Below are 24365 nucleotides of genomic sequence, written 5' to 3'. Positions count from 1 at the left end.
TTGTCCCTTGACAGGCTGTTGGTATAGCTGTGCTGCAATTGATAACCGCTGAGACGGCGAGTTGGAAAGAGAGTGAGAGAGAGAGTGTGAGAGAGAGAGAGAGAGGGAGTGAGAGAGTGTGTGAGAGAGAGAGAGAGAGGGATGGTGAGAGAGACAGCAGACGGAGGATGGATGGAGGGTGGTGATGGATGGAGGACAAAAGACGTAAAGAGATTGGGATTGCATCTGAAAGCATGTCCCCTTATTGATTTTCCTCAGGACAAGCCATTACACACACACACACGCACACACACCCACACACACACACACACACACACACACACACACACACACACATCACATCTCTTAGTTGAAGAGAAACTTCTTGAACATCTCATTCATTTATGTCTGCAGTTCCCATGGCAACTTATTCTGTGTTCTTACAGGAGACACTTGAACCTGACACTCTATGTGTGTGCGTGTGAGTGAGTGTGTGTGTGTGTGTGTCAGTGTGTGTGTGTGTGTGTGTGTGTGTGTGTCTTTCAGTTTGTCTTAGAGGGGCAGGCGGGGGGTAACATTAATGACTTGAATCTGTGGCAACACCAGCGGCAGTCTCATCAATACACACCAATTAGAACAACAGCCACTATCCCCCAGTCTATTAATGGGGGGGGGGGTAGAGAGCGAAAGAGCGAGAGAGAGAGAGAGCAGCAGAATGATTAACAGACAAAGAGAGGGACAAAGTGAGACGGATGATGATGAGGCGAGATCTCCTCATACTACATGTGTAAGCAACGCGTGCCATGCATCAAACCGCTGGCAGCCGTTCCTCCACTCATTCATTCTCAGTGGCAGGATTGACCACTGATGTACAAAAGCTAGAGACGCAGCCATCTGTTGTCGGGTCCTGAAGCGCAGCTTGAAGCCAGCTCTCATCGCTAATTTTCATCATGCTCTTAACTGCCGTTCCACCGCGGCGTGTTCCTGCCACATCTGTGGGATCTTGGCTATTTTCAGTCAAGAGCCTGCAGTCAGGTCTGCCAATCAAGAGTGATGTATTAACACGAGAGCTGGCCTGATGCAAGATGGTGGCACAGCAGTGAATTATTAGGCTACTGTCTGATTTTGAACCATTAGGTTATTTAAAGCTGCAATAAGTGAACTTTTCTGACCACTAGAGGGCGACAGAAACCGCAACACATTTGTAAATAAAGCACAGCAAAGCCACTACGGAAGCCTACTAAGGACAAACATCGCAAAGCACCGAGCGTAAAGTGTAACAGCTAAGCTAACCGTATCTACGGAGAAGTGTCGCCGGTTACCAGTCTCACTTTGACAGATCTTTCTCCCGCTGAAGACAATGACACACAATGACAAGTGAAGAGGTAGGTAGCAAGTTTACTATTTTAACAAGTTTACTCGCTCGCTTCGTCGATTATAACAATTTTTTCAGGAATGGGAGTGGGTGAGCGCCGCTTTTAAACAGCGAGGGAGGAGCCAAGCTAGTTCTTAATAAAATGAAAAGCTACTGAATGGAGTGGGAGGAGCTTCGTTCAGGAGCGGATTTTGACAACAAGCTTTAGAAAAGAGGTGAAAACAGCAACACAGCTGCTGCTGTGTGGATATTGGTTTATATCATTATGAAACAATGAAATCTCCACATAGCACACATTAGTTTCAGGATTGGTTATAATGTCTGATATTGCTTATTGCAGGTTTAATTGCAAAAGTCCAAATCTACATACTGCAGCAAATTTAAAAATATGACAACCGCGATGATTAGGTCACAGATTTGTGCCTTTTTTAATTTGATTTGACCACTGCTCCAACATTTCCCCCCTCCATCAAGACTTGTCGTCAAAGACCCACCATCTTGGGGCGTCCTGGTGGATCAGTGGTCTAAGGTGCATACTGTGTAAATGAGATGTCCTGAGTTCAAATCTGGCCTAGGACCTTTGGCTCTCTCTCTCCTGATCTTTCCTGTGTCTCTCTACTGCAAAAAAAAACAGGATCTTTCATGGTGACCTCATGCTGCACAACCAATAAAACCATCAGATTTTTGAACAATCCCGCCCCTCCACACCCCTCCCATCAAATAAAACTGCCTCTCTCTCCCTGACTCATATTCCATTGGTTTAGACTTTTGATTGACCCCTCACTGCGTTATGTCCCGCCCCAACATCCTTTTTCAACGGGAAATGCATCAAATCAGGGAAGTAAAGATGCCATTTCATGGGGTAAAAAAGAAAAAAGACCCCCCCATCTTCCTGCCCCGTGTGACAGGTGTTGCTCCATTCATGCAGTTGTGTTTCTTCCCAATAGAGGGCAGTGTGCCCTAGCTGGGGGGGGCTAACGTGCCTAAAGGGCCTTTTTGAGACTGCGTACAGATTACAGATGGGCACAGTAACCAGAGAGATTGAATTTAGCTATCTGAGGGGTGAAGATGGCTCTTCTCAGATATCACACTCTGACCTTTTAGCAAATCAGGGTTTCCCCAGGCACTGCTGAAGTCATTTGGCTTCTCCCAGTTTTCTTTATCAGCGCTTTATCGCCGCTCAGACGCCTCTCCCTTTATCTTCGTCTGCCTCCTCCTCCTCCTCCTCCTCCTCCTCCTGCGACTGTGTGAGAGAAAGAGACAGAGACAGAGAGAGAGAGAGCATGCGATGGGTTGTTTATCTGCATTTGTCTGCATTCATCCTCTCTGTTTCTGGCCTGGAACTGTAATCAAATCTGTGAGTCTCTGAGAGGCCATGAGGACGGCTTTACTGTCTTTCTCCATCCATGTCCCTTCCATATGCCCCCCCCCCCTTCTCCCCCCTACACACACACACACACACACACACGACCCCTCTCCCTCCCCCCCCTGAGCCACTTACAGCATCCTTCCTGGCCTCATAAGCTATCGTCCAAATGACATTTAGAAATTATGAATGCTGCTGACCAGGGAGAAGATGTGGAGAACAGATAGACAGGAATAGCAGAGGGGCAGATAAAGATAGATAGATGGACAGATAGAGAGAGATGGAGTTGCAGAAAATGGAACGGGTGGAGTTGAGGACACTCTCCAACTTTGTGTGAACTTAGCGGACCTGAGCACTCAGATGTACTGGCGTGAGTCAGACACGACTAGTCAAGTCAAGTTTATTTCTATAGCCCTTCATCACACAGCGAGTCTCAAAGGACTTTACAGACAGCGAGCAAACCTAGCTAACTGATCAGCAAAATGATGCAGTACAGTATGCAACAAAATAAAAACAAAAGAAAATATGTGTATTTATTGTCTGCAAAACTAAAATGCAATTTTGAGGATTTAATTTTCTGAATTAAAAAAAGAATGTAGTCCTGCAGAAAGTCCATATCTCCACTTTTTTCAAGTGTATTTAACAGGTGACATTGTCTTCCACCTCTAATGCCTCATGACTCTGGGGGAAAGGGAAACCATTGATAATGCATCGCAAGATGTCAAAAATGCATGAGTCTCAATGACAAAACCATTTTTTCCTCAATTCCTAAAAAGTTTACTTTTGGACCATTTATAAGGTTTCTGCGCGACTGAACTGAGCAACGGGACAGGACACACTACTTTAGTCACCTGTGATTAGGTTTAACAAAATACTTCTGTATGAAAGCTGGGGTATTTAGGGATCTGAACTTAAAGGGGCCCTATTATACAAATTTTCCCCCTCTATTTATATGCATATGATCAAATAAGTTTAATGCGGACATTTTTAAAATACATTTTATTTAAGTGGTTACATTTAAAGTGATTGCATTTTCAACAATCCATACTTTTTTACATGCAGTTTCAGACTCAACGCATCACAACTGGACTTGATTGGCTCTCATCACTGAACTATTGCTGTTCTATTCCTGCTATTGCAGCATTTGAACTGGAAAGCCTCCACTCAGCATGAAGAACACTATTCTCATCCCAAACCATCGTATATTTGAAAGCAAAATCATGAAAATGTAATCCCTGGCAATAAATGAAGAGTGTAGTTGCAAAATGATCTACTACTGGGAAAACAAGTGTATTGAATATAATTAGACATTTTAGAAAAATGAAAAGATTTTTAAGATACTGTGATATAAAAGATATATGGATATATTATGGACTTCAGCTGGTGATATTTTTTCCAGAGCTGGAATGGAACTTGTAGGGATTCAGACTATAAGTTTTCATTTATTATTTCTGTTTGGGTAAAGTTTGGAGCGTTTCTCTTCTTTCTCGATTTTCATCCGAGGGGGAGGGAGGAGGGGGGATATTCTGCACCCCAATCTGGCAACCCAGCTGCTCGCCATAACCAGGGATAGATGGGTAAATAAATAATACAGAAGGAGGGGAAATAGAAATGAAAGGACAGACTCTTTATTAATGGATGGGCTCCACCAAAACAGATGGATTGGGGGATGGGAGGGGGAGGAGGGGGGGGCGTGGTTGTGGGACAGAGGATGAGAGAGAAACCTTATTTATGAATAACTGCCCTCAACCAACTCAACGTCCATAAAACTCTCTTTAATAATGTAGAGAATATGTCACACAGATGGGCAAACAAGAGTGCAATTGAAATGTGTGGCCCAAACACGTGTGTATACACACACACACACGCACACACACACACACACACACACACAGACTGACAGCCTGTTGACAGTAAAGTCATAAGAGGTGCTCTCCTCTGTGCTGCCTATACCTTTTCCCTCATCTGTCCATCATGTGTGTGTGTGTGTGTGCGTGTGTGTGTGTGAGTGTGTGTGTGTGTGTGTGTGTGAGTTGGCCGCAGATTCCATCGGCCTGCAAATCCCCGGAGGATTCTCCCCCTCTCTCCCTCCCTCTTCTCTGTAGGTGCAGAAAATAGCATGACAAAAATGGCAAGCTTTCAAAAGACTCCATTACATACTCTCTCATTCATTCTCTCCCCCTCCCTCTCTCTCTCCCGCACACACACATACTGTCACACACACACACACACATACACACTCTATTCTGATTTCTATAAATCATTTAGCGAGACTAATTAGTACTTTTGTTATCAGAAACTGCCCCGAGCCCCCTATATCTCTCCAGTCTTTCATTCTCTATTCTGCTCTTCCTTTCTCCCTGGGGAAACACTTACTTATTCATTCCTTCACTGCTCTTCTCCCACTGGACTGGTAATAGGGATTAAAGGCTAATTGCGGTTTAATTGAATAATGGATTATAACATGCATGCGCACGGCCCGAAGCACATGCACATGGGTACCGAAACAACCTGGATGGTGTTGTTTTTTTTTTGTTTTTAGTCTAACTTTAGTTTTCCTGAGCATATTTTTTTCAGCAATCCGCTGCCTCGCATTCATACAGTTACATCATGGAGACATTCACAGCTTGTTGGAGCAACTGGGGGTTGAGTGCCTTGCTCAGGGGCACCTTGACAGTAATAGTAAAGGGAGGCCTGACTCGTTTACTTTCTGCGCTAGGATTTTTCTAGTCCACGAATTAAAAGTTGATGCGGTCTTTGGTGTGCTGAGTGAATTTCATGACAATTTCATGACATCCGTTTAAGCTCCCAAAGTATTAATTTTTCATGATTTTGCTTTCAAAGATACTATGGCTTGGGCTGTCAGTGATGTTCTTCGTAATGTTTTGCCACTTATTTAGTTCAAAATGTATTTATTGAATGAATTTGAAGACTATTTGTGTGTGTATGTGCTGGAGGGAAGGTCCGACAGCGGGATTTCCAAGTCGGCTGCTAAACAGCGTTGCATTCACATGCTATTTTGTCAGAAAATCAAACCTGAAAGTCAAACGATAGACAAATGCAGACGTCCTGCAGCTTAACAAGCTATTCTAATGAACTTTTTTAAAACAAATGTTAGTTATAATGTTAGTCTAGCTAACTGCAAATGTATAATAAAGGTGCATGTTTATATAAGTGTTTTCTTACCATTGAGTAACACAAAACTTGATTTTTCCGCCATGTTGGGAAGGTTAAAGGTTATCATTGTGTCACAACTCTGGAAACTCTGGCGTCAAAACTTTCTCTCACTTTCCAACTCCATCATCTGACTTTGAATGGCATTCATGTGAAATTTCCAAGTGGGAAATTTGTTTTTACGATATATCCGATAGCATGTGAAAGCAGGTTTTAGTCCTCACAGGCAGAAATAAAAAAAAAAAGATTGTTTTTTGAAAATGCAACTACAATACTTTTAAAACTTCTAAATCTAATTTGAACAATGTCTACAGTAAACATATTTGATCATACAATGCATTAATCAGATGCATCAATCCATCATTATCCTAAAAAGTGTTTTGTTGCTGGTTTTCGTCCAACAGCCATGATTTATGATATTTGGGGGGAGGAGGGAGACATTAGTGGTCCCATGCAGACAGACTGACTGCTGGCTGGTTATTTAATTCCATGAGACAGAATAGAAAGACAGACAGGCAGACGGACAGACAGGAAGAGTGTGATGTTGGTCTGTCTGCACTCATTATCTCCTCACATCTCCTCCACTCTGCTCTCTCCTTTGCTTTTAATGCCTATCAGTGTATCAGACACCTCCACCCCATAACCAGATTGGGAGACAGCAGGTGTGTGTGTGTGTGTGTGTGTGTGTGCGTGCGTGCGCGTGTGTGTGTGGGTGTGTGTACATCTGTGTATGCGCACTCGTGTGTGGGCGCACTAGTGTGTGTGTTTTGGGGGATGGGTGGCATCACCATCACCATGGGAACCAAGGCTTGTAAAAAAGAAAGTAATTTGTCTGGTTTCTATGGCAACAGGCTACACAACAGCAAACGTAGGGAATGTTTCATGCATGTGCAGCAAGACTAAAGACACTGAATAAAATGTAGGCTAAATTATTTTGTGGCACCGGTCCTGTGTGACAGAATGAGAATATCTAGAAAGAGAGAGAAACATTTTGTCTCATCATTCCTATCAACAGGTTTTCACACACTCCCTTAAGAAACATATCTAGTAATCCTATGATAAGTTTTTGAAGGATACTATACAGACATCACAGAAAAACTACAAGAACATTAAAGGAATATCATAGAGGATAAAAATGCCATAAAGTACCATAAGGTCACTACAGACGCTAGATTCATATTCAGAGAAAGCTTTATTGGCATGAATCAGGTGAGTGTTGCCAAGGCATATTACAATAGTACAGGATAAAATGACTGAATATAATGAATATGGTACAATAAAGGAGAGACAAATTCAGTAATTAGAGGAACCTTTTTTTTTTGTTCATATGATAAATTATATGCAATGCTATACAATACTTGCATTCATATACAGTGCATCCTAGACAATTATCATCCCTGAGATTAATCATCTGGCAGCAAGTAACTAATTGTTTTCTCCTGAATTAATTTGGCACAGTATTGAGAACCATAGACACATCATAACTCCCTATATGGTTATTATAGGATTATCATAGCGGTACCATATAGAACAATGTCCCAATCACTATTGAGCATCAAACATTCACTATAATCCCTATAGTAATATTATAGGAATATATGATACCTTAGAGGATGAAAATATCATGAAGTACTACTATAACGTCACTATAAACACACTATAGAGCACCAGACACTATAGGAATATTATAGGAATATAGTGATACCATAGAGGATACAAATACCATAAAGTACTATAAGGTTACTATAAACACACTATTGAGTACTATAGACACACTAAGTTCCTATAGAAATATCATAGTGACACCATAGATAAAAATATCATAAAGTAGGCCTACTATAAGGTCTCTCTCTCTCTCTCTCTCTCTCTCTCTCTCGCTCTCACACACACACACACACACACACACACACACACACACACACACGCACGCACACACACGCTCCCAGTCAGTCAGTATGGAATGACTGTGTTTGTTTCTCTGCATTGCACGCGGCGCGGCACGGCGAGGGGCGGGGCGTGAGGGCGGTGCAAAAAAAAAAAAAGAAAAAAGAAAAAAGAAAAAAAAAGGAAAAAAAAAAAAAAATACGGTCCCCGGTTTGAAAGCCGGTAATTAGTGACGTGTGTTCCCCAGCACCGAGAGCAGTCGTTGGGGAGAGCCCGGTGGTGAATGAGCAGCAGGGGGCTCCGACAACCCACCGGGGGGAAATGAGGAGAGGACGACCGAGCCTTCTGCCGCAGAGGAAACGAAGATTAGGCTGTAACATCGGATTAACATCTCCGCCGGCCCCGGTGTGCGCCTCCACACCGTCACCATCCTGCCGTTTCACCGGGTTAATTAGCAATCCCCGGCTCCGTGATGACTTGGTGATGTAGGGTGGAGCTGGACGCAGGGACAGCCGGGAGGATAACATCTCGGTTTGGATGATCACCGTTATCACCGGGTCGGCTCCCCCCTTTCCCCTCTATAGGTATGTATACCTTCACTATAGAGTCACTACAGTATCTTCCCTGCAACCTGTCTGAGTGTGAATACCCATACGAAAAAGGACTATTGTAATCCTATTATGAATTTCAGAAGGGTAGACTACTATGCAAATACTATAAGTCTCTTTAGTAATACTAATTCCATAAAGGTCACTATAGCAGCACAGACACTTTAAGTCCTTATAGGCATATGAAAGTGATTTTCCTACTGCGCGCAGAGCCAGCATGCAGCAGGTCTGGTGTTGCACACAGCAGGGTCTGTGTAGTATTAAATGTGTCCATGCTTTGTAACCGCAGAGCAGAGGATTGCTGGCTCATTTGGCAGATTTCTGTCCGCTGCGCTATTCTTCCAGCTGATGAGTGAAACCCGGGGAAAGAGGCGCCGCTGTGACCGGGGGAGGGTTGGATTCTCCCCCGCCTGGTGACCTCCTGCTCCGAGGGACAAACCCTCCGACCACCGGCCCCCCCCCCTCCGCTCCCCTCCCCGGGCGGAGAGTGACGGAGACCCCGATGCGTCCGGCAGCTCCTGATGGTCGGCGGTGTTTCGGGGCATTCCGGTCGGTGGGAGAGGCTCGAGCCGCGGCCGCGCGCTAGGATGCTGCGCCAGGTGTTGCACGCGGGCCTGAGGAGCTCCTTCCACGCGCTGGGCCGGTTCGTGGCGAGCCACCCGGTGTTTTTCGCCTCGGCGCCCGTGCTCCTCTCCATCCTGCTGGGCGCCAGCTTCAGCCGGTACCGCGTGGAGGAGAACGTGGAGTACCTGCTCGCGCCCAAGCACAGCCTGGCCAAGATAGAGGGCAACCTGGTGGACAGCCTGTTCCCCGTGAACCGCTCCAAGCACGCGCTCTACTCCGACCTGCAGACACCGGGCCGCTACGGACGCGTCATCGTCACCACGCGCAAGGGCAGCGTGCTGGACCAGCTTCATCTGGACACCATACTGAAGGTGACACGCACGTGCACGCGCGCACACGCACATAATACTACTACTACGACGACAAATCAACTTTATTAATATAGCACTTTCCCAAAGACTGCAAAGTGCTTTACAAAGCAAATAAGACTAATAAATAAGTACAGTTAAAGTGTAGAAAATAAGGAAACAAAGACTAATAAGAATTTTAAAAAAGAGACATTTACAACAGCAATGAAACAGGACATAAAAATGAATATTATTAAAAAGCTTTCCTGTACAAGTGTGCTTTGAGAAGTGCACACATGCACTCAAGCTCACTCAGGCAGACACACACACACACACACACACACACACACACACACACACACACACACACAAAATCAGTGATTTAAGGGCCCTTGTGGAGAGGGAACAGGGAAATGTTAACAAACAATAGCAATAACAGATTGTATAACAGTAGGCTACTTTATGCCAGTACAAATTCTAATAAAATGAAATAAAGAATTCAGCTTCTGCCTTTGATAAGTATATCACAAAAGGAACAGGGTACATTGCATTTCCAGAATAGAACTTTAAAAACATATCAACATATCAAACATATCAAAATCAATTTTCTAGACACATTCAGACACACATAAACACACACATACACATACACACACACACATAGGTACAGGTCAGTGTCCGAGAGCCAGTGCACAAAACATCAAGATTCTGAAAAATGAATGATTGTTTAAGAGAACAACACAGTCCCGTTTCAAATAACCCTGACGACCGCGTTATAATTATGAAGCAGAGCGATTTAATTATGAGGTGGTCTTAGTCAGGATTGGAGGCCTCTCTCCACGTCGGCGCGTCTAAATGGTTTTATGAATATTAGTCTGACGCCCCTGGAGCAATTAGCGAAATGATTTCATGAAGTGATGAGGTTGTAATCAGAGCTTCCAGACTATAGAGGCCCAAGATAGCCCCATTGTGTACTAGTGTGTGTGTGTGTGTACGTGCCTGTGCATACCAGTATGTTTCTGTGTGTGTCAGGGATGGTTATTGTGACCCACTTTACCTACCCAGAAAACACTGTGGGTCCACTGAGGACTGCCACAGTTAGACAGGCTAGCTTAGGACTCGGCATCAGATGCTGCCAACAGGCTGCGAGGGAGAAACAGGTTGGTGTGCTGATGCATAAGGGAGGCTGCTATTAAAGGAAAAATCCATCCGCTGATACTCTTACACTGTTTCATATCATCAATCTGTGGTGTTCGGTGTGTTCCAGGAGTTATTTTGTGATGAAGTGAATTTTGTTTTTTGTGCGTGTTTGTACCCACCTTCTCTCATCCTGCTTTGTCTGCTTCTACTTCAGTTTGTGATTTCCTACATTTCCCAGAATGCTTTTCGACAACCCCCAGAGAATGTGCCTGAACTTGTTGCATTCAGTAGGTGTAGGTGGAGACAGTGATAGTAATAGTGTTAACGATAGCAAGAGCAAGTGAGTTTTTCCATTTGAGAGAAAGTGAGAGTCGCACCGCTTAACCAAACGCAACATGTCTTGTGGCTGCATTGCATTCTGGTCTATTGAGGCTACTGTCACTGGAGAAATTGGTCTCGATTGGTCTTGACTGGTCTTGATTGTTGAACATCGGTGCAAAATGGTGAATCTAGAAAGAAGCCCTTGCTTTTTGATTCTGGGGGACTGACACCAAAAGCTGACGTTTACCATTGATGAAAAATGTTCTCCTATTAAAGTCCATTGTAGCTGCGATGGAAATATCTTGACATGACATCATGTCATCTGCATTTGGCCAGTTATCCATGGGAATAAGAAAAATACACTTCCAAACAACAAAATGCAAAGTACATCACCAATAGCTGCTTTTTTAAAGGTGTTTTAGGGTGGCCAACGAAATTATGAATCTGAAGATCAGGATTAAAACAAAATAAGTTAAAGTTGAATAAGTGAGCTGAGGCACTAGTGATTTAATGGCCATTCTTGAAAGGATCCTAACAGGAAATGCTAACAATAATAATAACAGATTGGTGTTTTATGCCAGTAAAAATAATGACAAAATTAAATAAAGAATTTCATAAGTGCCTTTTACAAGTAAATCTCACAAATAGAGGTTACAAGGAGGGAACTTAAAAAACAAATCCATTTTCTAGACACATTCACACCAACACACACACACGCGCACGCGCGCACACACACACATGCACACACGCACACGCGCACACACACTCGGGTCAATGCAGCATTCTGAGGTGGGAGACAGCTCTGCCTATTTATGCTGTGGCAGAGACTGGCATCAGGGCTGTTGCTTAGTAACCAGAACTGTGGATGCTGGCACTGTTGTCCTCTCGCCATAGAAACAGAGGAGGATTCTGAGGCCACCATTGTTACTCTGACGAGTGACACAACATTATAGCGCACACACACGCACACACTCTTCCTCTCTCTCTCTTATTCACACAAACAAACACACAAAGCAGGCACCCACAGGAGGCGTGCGCGCCCACACACACACACACACACACACACACACACGTCATGGTCTGCTGGTTACTGCTGGATTCTGAAATGCTGCTGTACTGCGCAGCTATGAAAACTTTGACAGAACTTTTGTGTTTTTGCCACAGTTTATCCTGGCAAAATTGGGCCAGTGGGAAGCTAAATGACTTCTGAAAGCCCCCCTATACTTTTGTGTGTGTGTGTGTGTGTGTGTGTGTGTGTGTGTGTGTGCGCGTGCAGCTCCACAGGCGGATCTACCAGATGCAGGTGACGGTCCCAGCCACCGGCTTGAACAGCTTCAACTACTCCTTCTCCTACCTCTGTCTCCCCGACGACAAGAACATCTGCATCATCGATGACATCATCCGCGCCATGGAGGAGATCCAGTCGGCCCGCGCCTCCAACCGCTCCGCCCCGGTCCTGCGGTACCCGATCACGCGGCTGGCCGATGGGCGGCAGGCGTACATCGGCCACCAGCTGGGCGGGGTGCAGGGCTGGGGTCCCGGCGGGGCGGTGCGGGGTCCCGGGACGGGAGCCAGGGGGGAGGGGGTGCGTTCGGCCCGGGCGCTGCAGCTGACCTACTACCTCCAAGCCCGGGGCGGTCTGATGGACAGGGTGGCCGGCCAATGGGAAAAGGCCTTTTGCGCCGAGTTGCAGCACTTTGCGGCATTGCACCCTAAACTCGGCCTGTACCCCTCCACCTCTTCTTCTCTGAGGACAGACTTCCAGTTCTCCTCTGTGCTGGCGCGCCGCCCCCTGCTGGCCAGCCTGGGGGTGTGCAGCGTGCTGGCCGTGCTCTGCTGCTCCATGAGAGACTGCGTGAGGTCGAAGCCCTGGCTGGGCCTGCTGGCTCTGCTGTCGATCACTCTGTCCGGCCTGACCGCCGCCGGGATCCTCAACCTGACCGGGGCCACCTACAACTCCACCTACCTGGGAATCCCCTTCATCATGCTCGGTAAGTTTAAAGCCGCAATATGCGACGTCCGAAAAATATAAAAACGAAATCCAATGCACTTAAAATGAAGAGTGGAAGACTTTCGAGAGGCTTCATCATCAGATGACTGGTGAAACATCTTCAACTCTTCACTTTAAGTCCAGTGGATTTTGTTAGGGCCGGGTAAAAATATCGATTTTCCAAGTAATTGCTATTTTCATTTGGACAATCCGATATCGATTCTTAAAATCCAGAGAAAGATCTTTTAATCTATGCCTTGTGTGTAGATTTATGCAAAGCGTTATTTGTAACGGGCCTCCCCTCCCTCAGTTGTCAATGTTAAACATTAACCTTTTTAGCAATGCACCATATTATAGAGGGCTCCCTGTGCAGTTCACAGCATTTATTGTCAGAGAATTTCTTTCATATCTGAACAGTTGGTATTGTAACTGAAGTACCCTTAATTGAACCGATATTGAATCGAAGCGGAAGATCAGTGCCGATACCCAGCCCTAGATTTTGTTTTCATATCTTTTGGACATCTTACTACCTTGATGACTGAAATGAATCTACACAGACATACAATATGCAACATTTTTGACATTAGATATATACTGTATTATACCATATCAGTCTGTGTCTATCTGTGACCCTGTGTGTGCATGTCTCAATCCCCCCCCCCCCGGATGTTTGGGATGTTTTGGGGCGTACGCTGCTTGCTGTGGGCTGGGTCGCGGCTATCGAGCGCAGGGAAGTCATCGCAAAAACAGCAATGGCAGAAAGCAGTAAGAAACGAAAAAACAGCGAAGCTTAACGTGCGGCAGACATGACCCGTTCAGAACCACGGGCGAACACGGCATTGCAGACTGCCTGTGCTCGCCATCTGCTTCTTCAAAGCCTGTGATGGCTTTTACAGATGCCAGCCTCAGGCTAGATGCCATTTCAAAGTAGACAGCTTGTCAAGATGAGTGACAAGTGCTGGGGCGTGAACTTGACCAACCGGTGGGGAGAGGAGGGCGGGACTAGCAATACATTTCCTGACTAAAGGCCAAAAATTCCTGGAACTAAATGAAAGGTTTCGTTCCATTTTACATTTACGTGTTTCCAAACTGAGATCTACACTAGTCGCCTGTTACAAAATGAACAATAGCACACAATTAAATCAAATCACAGTATTGCTTTACTGGATTGTTGGCAACTTAAGTACTTGGATGAGAAAATAACACTTATACAGATTGGTTTCTCTGTGTTTTGGAACTATTAATGAACTTACAATGGAGATGGTGAAACTTAAGGCAATTATTTTTATTCCAAAATGGATATATGGTGTTTTGGGAATGAACTCTTCATATTTTGCTGCCAAGCAATATCAACCAAAGGTCTACTTACTGCCTTTTAATTGTGTTTGTTTCCCAGAACTATACGGCATATTGAGAAATCTACCAGCAGGTTTTTTTTCTATATAGATCAAGCAGCACTTTCTGCTGTTGGACTCACAGTGATTGCTGCAGCAGTTCACTATGGTTACCTCTGCACTCCTAATTATGCAGTCATTTGCATGTGGAATAGATGCTATAAAAACTTTATACATTTAGGTATGCCTTACTCAACTACTACGTAGTTTTCTTATTTGTTTGGACAGCGATAAAATGAAGGGAAGTGATAAAATAGGAGTAAAAAAAAAAACAGAAAGAAGACAAAAGTGCAGAAACAACAAAAGAAACAAAGCAAAGAATCACTATCAAGTTAGAACGCTTCACATGTGTGTAGAGGCATGTAGGCAGTTCAGAGAGGACTAGTAGTACATACATATTGGATGCTGTAGGATGTATGTAATCACTCATGCACATGCGTATCCCATACCATAATTACTCTGTAAAGTGGAGGAGGAAAGGCTGCTGTTAGGCTTAAAATAACTGGAGAGAGAGAGAGCAAGAGAGAGAGAGAGCAAGAGAGAGGGAGAGAGAGAGAAAGAGAGAGGGGGGAGTTTCTATGAAATATCAGTCCAAATGGGGGCTGAGAGAAGAATATCCTAAACAGAAAAAAACTGTAGATAGAAGGGAAGAAGGGAGGGTTTCTCAGGATGCAAGTGGGCAGACAGGAAAAGAGTGAGGGGGAGAGAAAGGAGAGATGGGACTCTAGGGCACAGAATGATAGCAAGAGACAAAGATATATATATATATATATATCTTCGTTTAATGCTTTGAGAACAGGAGGTAGTGACAGCAGAGGAACATTTTGCGTCTTGCTCTCTCTTCAGAATCAGACCGTATAGCGATCCGTTTCCCGGAGAAACCCTCAGCACCGCATCGCAGTACGACACAGCCTCATTTAATCCCTGCTTCACACTCCTGAACTCACACAACTGGCATAATGAACTGAACAAATGAATGTGATGATAGGGAAAAGAGTAAGCTGTGCTATTAGCCATGCATAATGTCCGGATTTTCCGTGATGATATATATGCGATTAGCATATTTCAATAGGAAATCAGTCTGTAGAGGGGTGCGTGTGTGGGGTGTGTGTATGTATGTGTGTGTGTGTGTGTGTGTGTGTGTGTGTGTGGCGGGGGGTGGGGTCTTGATACATTGTTAATACATGCATGTTTGATTCTGTGAGCTTTGGCCGAGTATTTTAATGTGTTTCATCTGTACATTCCCTTAGTTAAAACATCCATTATCAAGATGTTTGGATTGGTGAAATCGTAGTGCAATATGCAATGTGTTTGTGTGTGTTTGCATGTCTGTGTGTGTGTGTGTGTGTGTGTGTGTGTGTGTATTTGAGCAACAGGCTGTCTTGCCCCGACTTAACCCGCAGTTCAGTGAATACAGAGTCTCCACAGTGTCTGAATCCATTTTTATGAAAGTATAGTAAAACCCAGAGGCTGGAATGGGCTGGCAAAGTACCCATCTCTCTCACCTAATATTTTCCCATGTGTCTCGCTCAGTTTTTGGAGTGCGTGTGTGCGTGTCTGTGTGTGTGTGTGTGTGTGTGTGTGTGTGTGTGTGTGTGTGTGTGCACACTCACGCCTGTGTCAAGCTCCGGTGAAAATCAAAATCCTTGGGCGACTGCTGCCCCCAACCTCTCTCTTTGCTCTCCTCCTCTCTCTGCTACATTAACCCCCGCCCCTTTCACTCTCATTCTTTATCTAATTCCCTCTCTCTCAAATACAAACACACACACACACACACACACACACACATACACACACACAGACCTCCTCAGTCTTGCACCCAAGCCTGGTGTTAGTACGTTACGCCACTGCCAAGGTGTAAAGTGTTTTGGCGTGGTGAGGTCACTGGATGGAGAGAGGGAGGGTATTTATGTCACTGGTGAGTCACGGGTGCCATGGCAACCACGGAGGTGAAAACCATCTGCTGCACATGAACAACCATATGTACATGTATGTGCATGCACATGACATGCACGCACTCGTACATGTGCTGTACTCAAATCACCTTAAATTCAATTGCACATACAGATGCATTATCGAAGATGACAACAGTCATTAAAACCTTTTTCTTTCCATTATCTCGCTGATGTCATCTGCACAACCGCTTCTCACCTATAAACCTCTTCAGGAAGGAGGCTTTATCTTTATGCGTTCGATCGATTATTCTCAAGTTCTTTTGTTGTAATGGCTTGCTGTATAATCTTCAGCACTGTGCATATGTTCTATTCTTATCTATATGCTTCTCTCTGCTGCTGCAGTGACCTGATTTCTCCACAGGGATCACCACAAGGAAATGGCATTTTGATGGTGTCTCACTTCCATAATACGTCGTATTTCATTGTATTGAAACAGGATTTGCAGTTGGGTTGGACCATAACAAACATTCAGGAAGATTATGTGTTTTACACATAATCAAGCACAAATTCTGGGTTCTTCAAAATGAGTAAATTCCAGCCAGCAGGATGCAACCACGGTGTTTTAGGATAAAGAAACAGGGTTTCAGGGGGTCAACACCCAAAAATGCACTGCAGTATCTGGCCACTCGTAGCACTTTGATGTTGTGAAATTTTAGGTTTTATATGATCTCAATTGGTGATGGTGTTTTTATGTACGCCTACAGTTATGCCATGTGAATTAGCTAACAAAGTGAAAAAGTTTACAGTTGAAAAGACTTTACCGTTTCATCCGTAAACTAATAGCTTACCTGAGCCGCTCAGGCTAGCTCCTTTATTAGCCTCTTTTAGATCACTTCTTAAACTTCTTCTTTTTTTATATATAATGTTTTATTTATATTCAATTTTAATAAATGAATTTATTAATGCTCGGAATTGTTTTATCTCCTCCTCCTCCCTCCTGTTTTTATTCGCCTTCCTTTTCTTATTCCTATTTCTATTGCTGTATTATTTCATTCCTTTGCTATTCTTTTATCTGTAAAGCAGCTTTGTAAACTCAGATTTTGAAAAGAAAAAAAATAAAGATTATTATTATTAAATTATTAGTTTATTATATTATTAATGTTTCATACATGTTCCTCTCTGCCCCAGGTCACGGGCTGTTCGGCTCCTTCGAGATACTGTCGTCATGGAGACGGACGCGGGAGGACCAGCACGTGAAGGAGCGCGTGGCGGGCGTCTTCGAGGACGTCATGCTGCGCTTCTCCGGCTCCACCATGCTGCACCTGATGACGCTGGGCCTGGCCGCCTCGCCGCTCACCAACATGGAGGCCGTGCGGCTCTTCTGCCGCACCGCCGCCCTCGCCGTCACCGTCAGCTACGTTTACACGCTGTCCTTCTACAGCTCCTGTCTGGTGTTCACCGGATACTTGGAGACGGGGTACAGGCACGGCTGCTTCTGCCGGCGGGTCCCCAAACCGGACCGGCTGGACTCCAAGCCGGCCTGGTACCGGTGCCTCATGTACACGCGCTACCAGGAAGAGACGCACTCGCAAACGGCCAACCCGCCGCACGGGGTCGGACACGGTCACACGCACACGCCCAACCCTAACCTGACGCATGCGAACGTACATGCGCACGCACACGCGCACACAGCGAACAACCCCGCCGCCCACGCACACAGTCACGTGCCTAACCCCACACACACACATACACATCCTCTCACACACGCCCCGGCCAGCCCGGACCCGCATCCTCAGGACTCTCACCTGTTGCTAGGGTGTGTGCGGCGTTGCTATGGGGACTGGATCACCAACACCTACGTCAAACCCTTTGTGGTTCTGCTGTATCTGGTCTACATCTCGTTTGGCTTGATGGGCTTCCTACAGGTGAGGCACACACACACGCACACACACACAAACACACAAACACACACACACACACACACACACCGAACTCCTCTAATCCATAACAAATGTGTCTGTTGTCTATGCATACACACATACATGCATGCACATCTACTGTGATTGTGAGTGTGAATCTGTTGTCTACACACACAAATACACACACACACACACACACACACACACACACAGACTAACAGACACACACATGCACTCTCAGACACTTGTACACACACATAAAGCAAGCACACACACACACACACACACACACATACTCTTTAATCCGTAACAAATCTGATTCTGTTGTCTACAGGTGACCCAGGGTTCAGACCCCAGTGCACTGGTTGCCATGGATACAGCGACAGTATTGTATGCCCGTGCCCAGCAGCGTTACTTCAGCTCCTACTCCCCTGTCATTGGATTCTACATCTATGAAAGCGCCCCCTACTGGAACGCCTCAGTACAGCGAGACCTGCTGGAATACGCCAAAGGCTTCCAGCGAATCAGCTGGCTGGAATCCTACCTGAACTACCTATCAGAGCGCAACCAGTCCACCAGCCAATCGCGGGAAAACTTCACCCGCACGCTGCGCCACTCCTTCCTCCGCGAGCCCCAGTACGCTCACTTCTCCGACGACATCATCTTCGCAGAGCGCGGCCAGGGCGAGGAGCCCGACGTGGCGGCGTCCCGCGTCTTCCTGGTCGCCAAGACGACAGAGAACAAGCGCGAGGAGATGTCAGTGCTGCTGGACACGCTGCGGCGCCTCTCGCTCACCTCGCGCGTCCGCTTCCTCATCTTCAACCCCTCCTTCGTCTACCTGGACCGCTACGCCGCGGCGGTCAGCTCGCCCCTCAGACACTCCCTGCTGGCGGTGCTCTTCCTGCTCGGCCTGTCCTCCCTGGCCGTGGTGGAGCCGCTGGTGTCCGTGTGGCTGGGCCTCACCCTGCTCTCCGTCCAGTTCGGCGTGCTGGGCTTCATGACCCTGTGGGGCGTGGAGCTGGACTGCATGTCGGTGCTGTGTCTGATCTCGGCCCTGGGACACTCGGCGGACTGCAGCGGCCCCCTGCTGTGCGGCTTCGCCTCGGGCCGGGGCGAGAGCAGGACTCGCTGGGTGAGAGTGGCGCTGGAGAGACACGGGGTGCCCTCCCTACAGACGCTCCTCTGCTACAGCGCCGCCCTGGTGCCTGTGGGCTGCGTGCGCTCCAACCTCACACACACACTGTTCCGCTGCCTCACGCTCACGGCCGGCTGCTCGGCCCTGCACACGCTGGCGTTCCTGCCCACCCTCCTCACCTTCCTGCCCCCCTCCAAGGCCCGGGGCCACCGGCCGGGAGGGGAGGGGCTCCGACAGGAGGTGGAGTGCGTGGAGATGAACGACAGCACGCGAGTGGTCGATCAGATCACCACTGTTTGATAGAGCACGGGATGTTGTTATGGCCCCTCGGTTGCTATGGTCACCGCCAGCCGGGGATTGGTTCATTGCAGTCTGAGCAGCCACTGAGCATGCTGCAGACAAGAAGACCGATCCCTGTGGAGAAAGAGAGAGAGAGAGAGAGAGAGAGAGAGTGGGAGATGGAGAGAGGGAGGGACAGAGGAAGAGAGAGAGAGAGAGAGAAAGAGAAGATCGAGGGAAAACATATTTAAACAAGCAGAGGGAGAGTGGGAGGGTAGTAAAGACAGAGAGAGAGAGGGAGAGAGAGACGGATATCCAATGCAGTGTATCCATGGTTACCTGCTTGTTGCTAGTGTTGTGTGGCATATTAATGAGCTCTTTTCCAAACAGCCAATCAGGAGTTGAGAATCAGCTGAGGTCAGTCCTGGAAGTGACGTTATCACAGAAGAAGTGCCGCACCTTTCACATCCCCAAACTTGCTTTAGATCTGATCACATTGTTTGGCTACTGCTATCTCTTTGCCAGTATCAAGTTGCACAACCACAGCTACAATGAAATGAGCCTATGATCTGTACGATCTGAGTCTTTTTACTTTAATGCTGGATAAATAAAGGTCAAATTAAGAAAACATGGTCTTTATAAGATTTGATTTTGATTTGATTTGGATCTCTTTTAGCCCATTGGCTAATCTTCCAAGAGTCCACATTAAAAACATTTAAGCATACAATAATTCATATTAATACAACACATAATTGTTGACACACACATATCATATACATACATGCATACATACACACATATAACCTACATACATTGGCACATATCCTGTATGGACCTACATATATACACATATTCATCTACATGTGTTCACATATAATACCAATACTCTACAAACCTACTGACAGTGCAATACAATAGTGTGATGATAACTACATTTGAATCTTGAAATCATCTTGAAGTGCTTTCAGCTTTGATGCTGGTTATACTAGGTTTGTTTAAACTTTGGTATTTGGGGAAAGGTAAAAGGTCATCTTAAATGGAAAGGTTGTTGATTTAATAGCGACAACATTCATAATTAGTCTGAAACTGAAATATCAGAGTCATAAGTCAACAAATTGCCCAAGCATTTCAACCATTTGAGGTCTTTGTCATCTTCTTTCCTGTTCCTTATTACCAGAGTTTATGCCACCATTCCTCATTCATCCTTTTTATTTACTGTTTACATTAAGTACGAAGATTTTCCAACACATTATGGATTTCTGTTGTTTCCAATGTCCTGTTTCTGAGGCCTTGAACCCCTACCTGCTCATTGTAAAGTCACTCTGGATTTGATTATCAGCTGACACGTGTGAACAGGTGGTTTATATTTGTGTTTTATGGCTCGGCGAACGCGATATCTCAGGTGAAATCTCAGACACCACTGATTTTGCGGAAACTTGGAGGGATGATGCATCCTCACACTGTGTTTACAAAATGACACTGATTGGCCAAGTAGGGCGCTATAATTAAAAGTCAAAATTTCACACTTTGAAAGGCCCAAACCCCTACACCGCAAGTCTGACTGACACGAAACTTGCAACACAAATACAGCAACTGTATCCTTACAAAGTACACTGACTGGCCTGATGGAGGCGCTATAATTGAAGGTTAAAATTTCAAACTTTGAAATGCCATAACTGCTACACCACCAGTCTGATTTTGCTGGAACTTGGAGGGACGATGTTGTTGCTGATTGGCTCAAGTGCCGCCTGCATCATTTATACTTCTATATAGAGTGCTTTGAGTATAAATTCTCATACATTTTCACCTATATTGAAAACTATGTTCCTCCTTCTATCTTTCTGACCTTCTGCGATTCTTTAAGCTTGAATGGAGGTATTATTTGTATTCAACCTCATGCTATTCTCCCTCCACAAGGGAAAGTAAGCATTGCCTTTACTCCTGCATCGCTCAATTCATCTGTTCCTGGCTGAAGGTCTGTGTGTGGGAGTGCTTGCTATTGTTAATCCATGCTCTCTTTTAACCTGCTTCACACTTGCCTGAATAAAAGGATTGTTGAGCCTTTGTAAAACATGGGCTGTGATCCAACGCTCCGTACTCACACAATTACAATAGTGACTACAGTTCTTTTTAAATATGATCTTAGACACGAGGCATGCTGCCCTGCTGGATGTAGAAACTGAAGATTTTATTATTACAAAGGAAACAATGACTACTCTCTCCCTTTTGGTCTTTTGGGTATACTCAAAATATTTGCAGTCTCGCCCACTGTTGAGTTCAATCTACTGGAGAAAAAAAAAATCTCAAAGCAGTATTGTCAAAAGCCATGTTTTTAACACGACACTGTGTACATCAAATCTCAAAGTCAGTGGCTGAATCCTCAATTACTGACTCGTCAATTATTCAAAGCGTTCCAATATGAGATATACACATTTGAAGAGTGGGTTGAAAGCATAAGTCGGATTTATAATTACAAAATAGTTGATAGCACAAAATCTGAAGGAATTATTGTACTTTCTAAAGGACAGTAGGTAACTTGAGTCCTTAACTCCTAATAGATATTAGAAATACAGCATTTTGGAAAAGAACTCTTGAATTATAGGCTATTATTCCCGGACCTTAGAGTTCAGACACAAGAGATAGGAGTTCATCCCACTTATCAAACTAATTTAGTTCTTTAAACTGTTCTAGGCCAAGAATAGCATATGAGAAATCTTACTTTGCTTGCCATAACCCTTTAAAGATCCACAGCAACTCTTTGACACTTTCTGTAGCAAGCAAGACGTTTTAAAGCTTATTTTTAAATCACTATTAAGGACCGGGTCTTCTATATATTAGAGATGTTGAATGCTGAACTTCAGGTATATATATAAATATATAAATGTATGTATGTTTTTTTTTACAATTTGGATAGATAGCGTTTTGGAAATGCATTCATCTTTTCCGGAGCTCAGCTTTCACCTCATTCCTTCACCAAGATCCAGCAAAATTCATTATTTGCAGATACTTTACATGCTGAAATCACTGGAATAATCTTTGTTTTCCTTTTCTTTCTTTTCTTAGCCTTTAGACTCTGTTCAACATTTACCTTTTTGGCATTTAACCTGCCCCTCTTATCCAGAGTGACTTACAATGCATGAGCAGGTCTGGGTTCAGAGTCTTGCTCTTCCATGGGACTGAAGCCGTGACCTTTGTGTTGCGGGACGGTCTCTCTGACTGCTGGGCCCCCCTGCTGCTACAGACAATTATTTTAAAAAAAGAAAAAAACAAACAACAGACTTTTATTAATAAACATTCAGCAGCAAGTCGCTCTCTGTGAATGTGGAGGCATATGGCAGAGCTACCCAAGCCTACCTGTCACACACACACACACACACACACACACACACACACACACACACACACACACACACTAACATACTCAGACAAGCACATATGGCAAGGCAGTCCAGATGCTCTAAAACCCCCTGGACTGGAACGTACCATTTCAGCCCGCATCCCCAGATTGGACTGGACCACTTCTGCCGAGCCGTGATGAGTTATCAGTTTGAATAATTTGTCATCTCTGTCCAGCATGGGAGGTTGCACACACTCACACACACACACACACACACACACACACACACACACACACACACAGGCGCATGTTCGCGTGTGTTTGAGGGAAGGAGAATTTAGTATGGTTTAATGTAGCAGAGAAAAAAGAGGAGAGCAAAGAGGGAGTTTGGGGGCAGAAGTTGCCTGAGGATTTTGATTCACTGGAGCTTGAACTGTGCTCACACACACTCTCACACAGACACACACTCTCTCACACACACACACACAGGCAACTAACTCACACAAAACTGCTGTGTCACTGGAGAAGAGCAGTAATGTGCTGCAGTACTGCTTCGCTCTGCTGATTTTTTACTGTTTTGATATCCATCAGTAAAAATTTAAAAAGAGCAACACTGGAGCTTCAGTGGCAATAATCTTTGTAGTCTTTATTGCCCCCTTGTGGTCAATGGTCAACTACTTAATTGTCTAAGATTCCTCTTCCCCAACACATCCACACACACACACACACACACACACACTCACACAGTAGAGGCTAGTAAAGGCACACTGAGGTTTGTAGACGGAGTAGTGGCGCCCTGAGGCTCCTCTTGTCTTGTTTGGATTAATTTCACCTCTGACGTCAGAGCCATTCCTCACATTCACAGCCTAGACATCAATGTGTGTATGTGTCTGTGTGTGTGTGTGTGTGTGTGTGTGTGTGTGTGTGTGTGTGTGTGTGTGTGTGACAGAGAGAGAGGTTAGATGTTTGACCGGTTTGGTAACTTGTATCTAACATTTCATACTTTGGGCTATGATCGTGCCTGTTTTTGCAATTTGTTGCATTTCTCCATATCCCTCATACTTTGGCATGGATACACACACACACAGACACAGACACACACACACACACACACACACACACACACACACACTCGATAAAGGCTAATACTCTGTCCAGGAACTGTCTAGCTCTGCATCCTGTGGTACCAGCTGCTGCCCTCCAGGCAAGAGAGGAAAGAGAGAGAGAGAGAGAGAGAGAGAGAGAGACTCATCTCCTTTTCCAGGCTTTCACTTATCATTACTAATAAAAATCAACAGGTATGTGATCTTTATGGTTCATTCAATTGACCTCCATAAACATACAGTATATTTGGATAATGTATGCGCAGAACAGTGTTCAGGTGTGTTTGTTTTGATCTCTCTCTCTCTCTCTCTCTCTCTCTCTCTCTCTCTCACTCTCTCTCTCTCCACTTCTCTTTTCCAGTGTAGGGTGTGTCATTATTCACTCTTCTGTCTCCTCGGGCAGGCTTCACGTTTCAGAAATTTTGATTTCCTGACTGCGCCACGACACACACGTGTCAGACGTACAGATGATGCTCTTGTGTAAGAGGCAGGTGGTTTGTAGAAGAACAAGGCAAAGAGAGAGTAATTAAGGACAGAGAAGAGAAGAGAAGAGAA

At 45.1% G+C, this 24365-nt stretch overlaps 1 protein-coding gene across 1 annotated transcript; it reads left to right on the top strand.

The window, feature by feature from the left end:
- The first annotated feature begins 8907 nt into the window (after positions 1-8907).
- ptchd1 (patched domain containing 1) lies at positions 8908-19391 on the top strand. The gene is made up of 5 exons (XM_071895511.2): positions 8908-9321; positions 12035-12749; positions 17226-17650; positions 17834-17962; positions 18291-19391. The coding sequence occupies exons 1-5, from the start codon at positions 8908-8910 to the stop codon at positions 19389-19391; spliced, it is 2784 nt and encodes a 927-aa protein (XP_071751612.1).
- The last annotated feature ends 4974 nt before the right edge of the window (positions 19392-24365 follow it).

Source organism: Centroberyx gerrardi, chromosome 22, assembly GCF_048128805.1.
Source record: "Centroberyx gerrardi isolate f3 chromosome 22, fCenGer3.hap1.cur.20231027, whole genome shotgun sequence".
Lineage (NCBI taxonomy): Eukaryota > Metazoa > Chordata > Actinopteri > Beryciformes > Berycidae > Centroberyx > Centroberyx gerrardi.
The sequence above is the reverse complement of the archived record's forward strand: the minus strand, read 5'-3'. Positions and strand labels throughout refer to the sequence as shown.

Coding starts and splice junctions, on each gene's coding strand:
- ptchd1 (XM_071895511.2), top strand. CDS start 8,908: ATGGTCGGCGGTGTTTCGGGGCATTCCGGTCGGTGGGAGAGGCTCGAG. Junction 9,322..12,034: donor ATCTGGACACCATACTGAAG/GTGACACGCACG, acceptor GTGCGCGTGCAG/CTCCACAGGCGGATCTACCA. Junction 17,651..17,833: donor CGGCCAACCCGCCGCACGGG/GTCGGACACGGT, acceptor CCGCATCCTCAG/GACTCTCACCTGTTGCTAGG.